We start from the raw sequence: 8697 nt of genomic DNA, 5'->3' as shown, positions 1-8697 counted from the left end.
ATATAAAGATTAATTGAAAACACCACCCAAATTAACATTTGGTTATTAAAATTAAAAATTGTATTCGAGAAAATTATATAGGCTTACGTTTCTATGGCACCACAATACCTTCATCACCATCAGCAGAAAAGAATGGGATAATAATCGGATTATATCGAAAACCACTATATCAGATTCGATACGTGGATCCATTAGTAAATATATTATCCACGAGGGTTAAAGTGCTCTCAGTTAGGCCTCTCTATTTGGTATTGATTGTTGGAATAAACTGAGTATCCAGAAATGCATAATCACACATGTGTGAACAGTCCCGTCCTTAAACACTTTATAAGCGAGGATAGATTCAAGTTCTGTTGAATACTCTACATTACACATCAAGCAGAAGCTTCCGATCCAGAAATTATTAATATAACGTTATGTTGTTTCAATTTAATTAGCTATTGTATTTACCTTAGAATGATAAAAGGAATATACATTGACCTTCATTCCCCACCCATGTGCTATCTGGTAGCTAGAACGACGACATAAAGAGAAACATGCGAGTATGTGAAAGACAGACAAGGGAACTTTTGGAAACCAAAATCGCGGTAATGCCAACTATTATTGTAAATATGGTGTAAACGTTTTGTTCATGCTTCTGTTGTTGTGGTATAACGTGAGTTTACACGAGTACTTGGCGCGCTAGTCTAAATGAGTAACTACAAGTATTTAAAAAAAATGAAATAAGTATCACCATCATCAATGGAGGTTCTGTCGCACAATTTTCCAATCAAGATTTAAGTTAGAGCCCATAGTCAGCGCTGAATGACGATATTGAATGGTCAACGAATGGTCATCATATCGACTCATAAGACTCATCTAAAGATGTTTCATTATTATATAAATTAATTTATTTAAGTTAATGCCCAGTAGTTTGCAGTTTAATCAATCTTTTCCTCTCCTGTTTCCTGTGTTTCTCTCTTCTTATTTCCTTCCATTTCAATTAATACCACGAGAATGACTACCAATTGAAATCCGACAGTGAAGTCGAAGTTGTTTGCAATAGCAATGTCCCTACCATATGATGCAATGTCAGGCATACATGTACTATTTTGTGTTGTCTTTTGTATGTAATAATTTCATTATTTTGGCGGATAATGGCTAAGATGGATCTAGCCGCAAATTTTATTGAATGGAAATATAATTAAAACATCTTCAATAACTCAGACATTAAAATATATTAATACGTTAACATCAATTAACTCATACTAAAAACCCTTATATATTTATTACAGATTTATTGTCACAGTAACTCAAACTTTATGTTGATTATCTGTTACAAATGACAAAATTAAAGATAAAATGACAAATACTTTTAAAATATGACTATTTTCATATAAATAAAACTATTTTCATATAAAACTGTACATCCTTTCAAAACTGCAATTTCACCTACAAAATACTTATGGATGTAAAGTTAATAAACTTTTTATTTTTTAAATTCAAATTGCTTATTTTGTATAATTTGATTAGATGTTCCTAAACAAGTAACACATAAAAATATTGAATATTGCTACTATATTTCATACAAATACCCTTCAATTCCCTTCTAATGTTAAGCATTTCGTTTTAGCAAAATGTCTGTAAACCAGTCAAATAACGATGTTTTATTTGATATTGATAAGTTATGTAAAATTTTTAAATTAATAATTCAATTAATTGAATATCTGATGGCTTAACACAGACATGATACTGTACTACATATTATCTTTAATTTATTCAACAAATAATGATTACAGTTTGATGAATATAATCCACTGAAGCTCAAAATCTTTGGAGGGAATGATATGACTAAATTGCATAATTGTTTGTGGAAATAGAATGTAGGAATGTAAACATTATTGTTATTATTTACATTATTTGTTGGATATTTTATTTTCACATGTGATGTGATGGTCTTTGGGTACGAAAATAAAGAAAACCACAATGTGCAACCTCCTCCACGTTCTGGGGGAGTGCAGTGGCATCTAATTCTGCAATATCAAATTTCATTCTAAAATCAATCATATCCCCTACTAGATATCCATTTATAATGCCTGGATAGAGAGAAACACATTATATTTTCATTGCGGATTTTTTGAGCTCAGTACGGACTCCAAAAGTATGCATTTTCTTTTAGTTTTAAGGCGTATGCGGATTTTATAAGTCCGCAATGACGATAAAACGTGTTGAGAGAAAACGAAAAATACATTTCCTAAAAACACATTAGTGTGAACACTATAACTACCAAAGCCTGACATCTTACTGTCTTAACAAGATGCTTCCACAGTTATTAGAGGTCGCATCCTTGTCGACATGTCAATTGCACTATGCAACTCAATTCCAACTCAGCAATGTTTATTGCTGAGTTTATCTAGCCACACATCATCTTGATTTTTCCCCCTTATCTTTCCTATTTTACATTGTGATACACATATAGGTCATGACAATATGCGCTTCCACAGTTATTATTATAATGTAACCAAAATCAACAAGTTATCTATGTTATTAAATTAAAATATATTTTTAAGAACATAAAAAGAACTCACCAGACCATCTGTGTTTACCATACTTGGACCCAATGCTGTCTCTTATACACATCTAGATGTGTATAAGAGACAGGTACTACATATTATCTTTAACTGTAATTCAACAAATAATGATTGTAGTTTGATGAATATAATCCACTGAAGCTCATAATCTTTGGAGGGAATGATATGACTAAATTGCATAATTGTTTGTGGAAATAAAATGTAGGAATGTAAACATTATTGTTATTATTTACATTATTTGTTGGATATTTTATTTTCACATGTGATGTGATGGTCTTTGGGTACGAAAATAAAGAAAACCACAATGTGCAACCTCCTCCACGTTCTGGGGGAGCGCAGTGCATCTAATTCTGCAATATCTAATTTCATTCTAAAATCAATCATATTCCCTAATAGATATCCATTTATAATGCCTGGATAGACTCGAGAAAACGAAAAATACATTTCCTAAAAACACATTAGTATGAACACTATAACTATCAAAGCCTGACATCTTAACAAAATGCTTCCACAGTTATTAGAGGTCTACTGGTAATATTGCACTGATTTTGGTCATGAGTTGGTTCAGCAATATCAACTAATGAAAAGTTGCAAATCTCTACCATTTTATCAAATTACTCCTTGAATAGCACTGAACATGGATGCCATAAACAGAGGCAAGACTATGTTGTCAATCTGTGATGTAAATGCTTCCAAGAGACTAGTGAGGACCACAACTATCGTTACTGCCATCCAAGTGTATGAACTTGCGTTAATCATGCTACCAAGGCAGTAGCATGCTACAAGCTGGGTTACAATGGCTGCAAGCGTTCCTTCAATCGTCTTTACAGTTTCAACTGCAAAAATAAATAACATTAAACATCCTTTCTGAGCTTGTTATCAACTGCCCCTGTGAAACATGGGGCACTATGCAACTCAATTAACATCTTAACGAGATTTGATTGACAGATAAACCGACTAATCAGCGAGCGTCATTTTGGCCACGTGATCAAAAACTTTTTCTCGGACATTTTAATTTCCTTAGACAGCTGGTTTAAACACGAAACATACGTGAGCCTAGGCCTAGATGTCTATGCTTGGTTATAGATACCCAGATTTACACGAGCAGTGCGCATTAGTGACTTGGCCTTTGCTGACAACAAGGTTGACTGAATGTGACTTTTCCCTTTTCCTTTGGGAGCGAAATACAGAGTCTTTTACAACAATTTCCCCGGCATGTTACATGAAATAGATTAACACTGTGAATATATGATTCATTTGCATACCGCCTACCCTGAATTCTCTTTCTTAAAGAAGGTTGATAGCAAAGAAAATCTTCGCCAAATCGGTAAGTCTAGCCTCCATTGTCTAAGGTTTTCGTGACTTTGTCGCATCCTTGTCGACATGTCAATTGCACTAAGCAACTCAATTCCAACTCAGCAATGTTTATTGCTGAGTTTATCTAGCCACACATCATTTTGATTTTTTTCCCCTTATCTTTCCTATTTTACATTGTGATACGCATATAGGTCATGACAATATGCGCTTCCACCATTATTATTATAATGTAAACAAAATCAGCAAGTTATCTATGTTATTAAATTAAAATATATTTTTTAAGAGCATAAAAAGAACTCACCAGACCATCTGTGTTTACCATACTTGGACCCAATGACTGCTGCGGCAGTGTCTCCAACACCCAATGAAATGACACCACTGTACAGTACCAAGCCTGGACAAAAGAACATTCTTTTTTATAATATCCATAGAAGGCCCAAACTGATATTCAGAGGCCCTCTTAAATAAATATAACTAAGTTGACATTTGTGCTGGAAATATTAGTGATACTATACCTGATGTTGGATTGACATGATCGTAGAGCCAGACAGGTAGCGAGAACCCCAACAGTAAATAGATGTGTGTCAGAATAACAACACCAGAGTCCCGCTCATCTATGAAAACTGAAAAAGCTTCATGAATGATTTTTCCAAATGGTTCCACTCGGAACACCCGTACTATCTGCAAGAAAAAATTATAAGTGTATTTTATCAGCGGAATAAATTCATTTTATTTTATTTATTTTTATTGCATTTTATCGTTTAATTATACCTAAAAATATCTGTCATTAAACATGGAAAACAATCAAAATAATTTTGTCTGTCACTAACCTCAATAATAAGGAAGATGAATAAAGCCCCAGCAGATGCAAGATAGATGAGTTTTAGGTCCAAAAAGACGCCAGGCACATAAATGGCTACCGCTATCAGGTGGAAGTATTTGCGGACCACTGTCGATGATGATTCAGTTTTGTACACAATTAGTGTAGCAACTGTAACCAAAACCACCCATGATGCAATCAACCAGATCTGTAAGTATTATTTAAAAACTATATTTATGAGATATTATGTAGTCTGATAAAAAAGTTTTACATCATCTTGATGCCAAATCCCATTACTGTTATGTTGTCTAGCTCTTTCTTACCCTAATTTTAGTTTCAAAGATAAAGTTGAAGCCCCAAATGATGACAAATTCTCCAAGCAAAAATGACAACATTGGAAAAAGTATTAAACTGACGACACCGACTGTTACTCCATAGAAGACACATGTCCGTTTTCTTGACCAAGGTGATCTGAAAAGATATCAATTCTATTGGTTTATATATATTATATTATAATTATACTGATGAAATTAAAGATATATAATTATGGGAAGCTTTCTGTGGATAACAGAAACATTAACTTAAACCTTATTACCAAGCATGCATCTTGATAGCTCGGCCCACTTTTTACCTATATTTAAAAGGTACAATAGTCCCAAAAATCTAGGTTATAAACAACATAAAAAAAACATTGAATAAATAAATTACGCATCGCACTGGCAAATTTCACAACGGGTGAATCAATTTAGATGCAAGGTTTTCAATCAACTACTATTAAGTTTTGCTGGCATACAGTTCATATGTACATAGTACAGTACTACCTGTCATACAACTTACGTATCCAAATTCTTTCCTGATTTCTTAGTTTTGCCAACATCTTTTGAAATCATCAAAACAGGTGCAAGGCATATGCATAAGATTAATATGCCATTTATCAAAACCTAATAAAAATATAAAATATTATAGAAGTCCATTAAATCTTAATCCTATAATGTATTTGACTAACATAACAATCAATATGACGATTTTTATAGTTTTTTTTGTTTCAATTACAGATTTGCACACTTCACACTGTAATTTCTTCCACATTCAACATCAATAACAGTAGCCTGCCATTGCCAATAAAATTAACAGAATACCTGATGCTCTAAATGCAGATGGTCCAGAGTCAATCTATTACTGATTTTGACTGTCACAGTTACTAATTTCACTACTAAGGCCGACTGCCCCTACTTTAAGTCTCATTGCAATGCTTTACAGTAAATTAATCTACAGCACTCCATTTTACTTACCTGTAAGCAGGCATACAGTGGATTCATTTCCAATGACAGCAACACATGGTAACAGCCATCAAGTGTTAGGAAGCTTAATGCCTGGGATACAACCATGGCCTCTCCAATAGTAAAGCTATGTGGCATGAAATGTATCAGGCCTTCAAAGTAGACACATCCTAAAAACGAATGAATATTGTCATATTGCAATAGCACAAAAAAATTATCTGAAAAACCATCATGATTCATCATATTCATCAACTATTGTCGGTCCACTGCTGGACGAAAGCCTCAGCATGTTGACAAGAGACAATGCTGTCTCTTACTGTGTTGCGCCAGTTCGCTCTTCCTCACCTGTCCATCTTTTACGCTGTCTGCCCCTGTTTCTTTTGCCATTCATGGGTAACCATTCTGTTAACTGCTGTTGTCCATCTGTTGTCTGACATTCTGCTAACATGTCCTGCCCACTTCCATTTTTTTAAATTATTTCCATTATGTCTTGAAATTATGTTTGAATCAACTTATTTGTATTTCTGTCTCTGTATGTGATACCTAACATGCCTATTTCCATATCGTGTTGTGCTGTGGCTAGACTTTTCTTCATTTTAGTTGTAAATGTACCGTAACTAATGTATGTTACTTTGAATAAAATACAATTATGTAGTTCAAAATTTGTTTTACCTACGAATAAACTGGCAAAGTAAATCCGCTTCCCCTCCCAGATAAAAACACACAGCAAACAGAATGCATACAAAGTGTTAGAAACATATCTTTTAAAAACAGATGACGTCCAGTTATAACTGAAAACCAATGATGTCATTATTATTGACAACAACAAACTTGCTATCTGGTAATCTTGATATATTGCGGTTGAATCTTGAAGAGTTCTTTTTGCTGCTAAAAATGAAACAGGAATCAGCATTGCACCAATCACAATCCCTGAATTCCGCTCTTTTCTATAATAAACACATTTACATAGCATTGAAAGTAAGTTTACATTGTTGAGTATTCAAATTGATTGATTGGCTGATTGATCTATTCATTCTGTTTATTGAGCATGCTACTGTTACATCTTTTAATTGGCAGAATTATTGTTGTTGGATATGAATGAAAAGAATTGAGATAAGAAAGCCAATTAATAAATTCGGATTTGTTGGATGATTAACCTATATAAGTAGGCCTTCTGCAGCTGGAGCATTGAAGTGATAGTGATGCATATTTCAGGATATTGATATTTCTAGCAGCATAGCTGAATGGACATGTGCCAAAATGATTGCATTACTAAAACGTCTGCTGGAGCCAGCAAGTAAAAAATGCTTTTTAAACCTACACATTGCAGAAGATTGAATACCTACCTAAAGGCCCATCCTGTAGACTGCAATAACTTTTCTTGACTTGTTATGCACTGAGCCACACCTGCCAAAACCAAACCTGCTGAAGACAAATTTAGATATCATATTAAGTTCTTTACAATATAGAATAATGCAACTCCACATAGAAACAAGAGACATTTATTCCTAAAGATGGCCCACATTCATTTCTGAATTACCTAAAACGATTGGAACATCAAGAATCCTTATTATTGAGATATATTTACTCTTATCTACTTTACTTATTATAGGGTAATGAGTGCATATATTAACTATTACAATAATTTATATCAGGGTCAAATGGGATATGTGTGGATATAAAATTGTTCATTTTGATTAATCATTTAGAGAGGAGATGTGAAAACTCTCCAGGTCCTTGTAAACATGATTGATTGCTTAATTGATTGATTGACTGATTGATGGATTTGATTCAATGTTTGATGTTAATTAAGTAACTAAACTCTGATAGGTCAACATAATGTTTTGAGGGTTTTCCTTATGATCAAATACAAGTCAAATACAGCATGACCAAACACTAAAAAGCATTAATAACAAATCATTTACAGAATATCATTATTAAAATTAAATAAATAATAAATAAATATAATATACCAGCAAGTAAAAGGATAGTCAAATGTTTCTCTTCCTCAATCAGCAAAATAAATATGCTCAGGCAGATAATAAGTATTTCTTTGACAGCTAATGACATTGTAGCTACGCCTGAGAAAGAAACAAATGTAAATTATATTGATAATAATAATAATAATAATATGCAGATTTTTTTATATTGCGCTTTATACAACTAAGTCTCAGAGCGCTTTTCCATATTATTACCCCAGTCAGTGGAATGATGCCTATGGGGGAAATTCCATAGTTTTCTGCATGAAATATATCAGCACATTTTGCACTCAAACCTCCTTAGGTACCCACTTATACTCCTAGGTGGAGAGAAGCAATGCAGATAAAGAGCCTTGCTCAGGGACACAAGCGAAATGCACAATGAGGGATTGAAACCCCAACCTCGAGGTTGGGAAACCCAACCGTTTCTGCTGCGCCAAACCACTTCCACCATATTCATGAAGCTATCCTTGAAATTATCATCTAGATTTACATTTTGATTACAGAGAGGATAAAATAATTCTCCCATCTATATTTGTTGTCATAACTTTGAAAATAAGTTTGATCAATTCAGTCCCATGCATCTCCATTTATTCAGAGGAAATAAATGACAAACAGTAGAGTAGGACCAAGGAGGTATAAAATATTTTATACCTCCTCCTTGGTAGGACAGTGCATGGAAATTTTTTATACTTATTATAAGTTATACAGTAGTAGCTAAGACAACTATA

At 33.4% G+C, this 8697-nt stretch overlaps 1 protein-coding gene across 4 annotated transcripts in view; it reads right to left on the bottom strand.

Annotated features, from left to right (window-relative positions):
- Window positions 1-2646: 2646 nt before the first annotated feature.
- The window catches only part of LOC117110794 (dolichol kinase-like), a 6874-nt gene continuing 823 nt past the window's right edge, over window positions 2647-8697 (bottom strand). For 2 of the 4 annotated variants that reach the window (XM_033253611.1, XM_033253612.1), the window contains exons 2-11: window positions 7961-8068; window positions 7334-7412; window positions 6660-6934; window positions 6000-6157; window positions 5545-5648; window positions 5031-5178; window positions 4718-4915; window positions 4403-4568; window positions 4189-4281; window positions 2647-3406 (exon numbers count right to left, since the gene is read on the bottom strand). In XM_033253611.1, the coding sequence (XP_033109502.1) occupies window positions 3180-3406; window positions 4189-4281; window positions 4403-4568; window positions 4718-4915; window positions 5031-5178; window positions 5545-5648; window positions 6000-6157; window positions 6660-6934; window positions 7334-7412; window positions 7961-8057 (1545 nt within the window). In that variant the 5' untranslated portion in view covers window positions 8058-8068 and the 3' untranslated portion in view covers window positions 2647-3179. The remainder of the gene's footprint in view (window positions 3407-4188; window positions 4282-4402; window positions 4569-4717; window positions 4916-5030; window positions 5179-5544; window positions 5649-5999; window positions 6158-6659; window positions 6935-7333; window positions 7413-7960; window positions 8069-8697) is intronic. The other 2 variants (XM_033253613.1, XM_033253614.1) reach the window with 1 other exon arrangement.

This window comes from Anneissia japonica, unplaced genomic scaffold (genome assembly GCF_011630105.1).
Source record: "Anneissia japonica isolate Jap-2015-1 unplaced genomic scaffold, ASM1163010v1 scaffold2756_len2360902_cov194, whole genome shotgun sequence".
Classification (NCBI taxonomy): domain Eukaryota; kingdom Metazoa; phylum Echinodermata; class Crinoidea; order Comatulida; family Comatulidae; genus Anneissia; species Anneissia japonica.
This window is presented reverse-complemented; position numbering and strand designations above follow the sequence as displayed.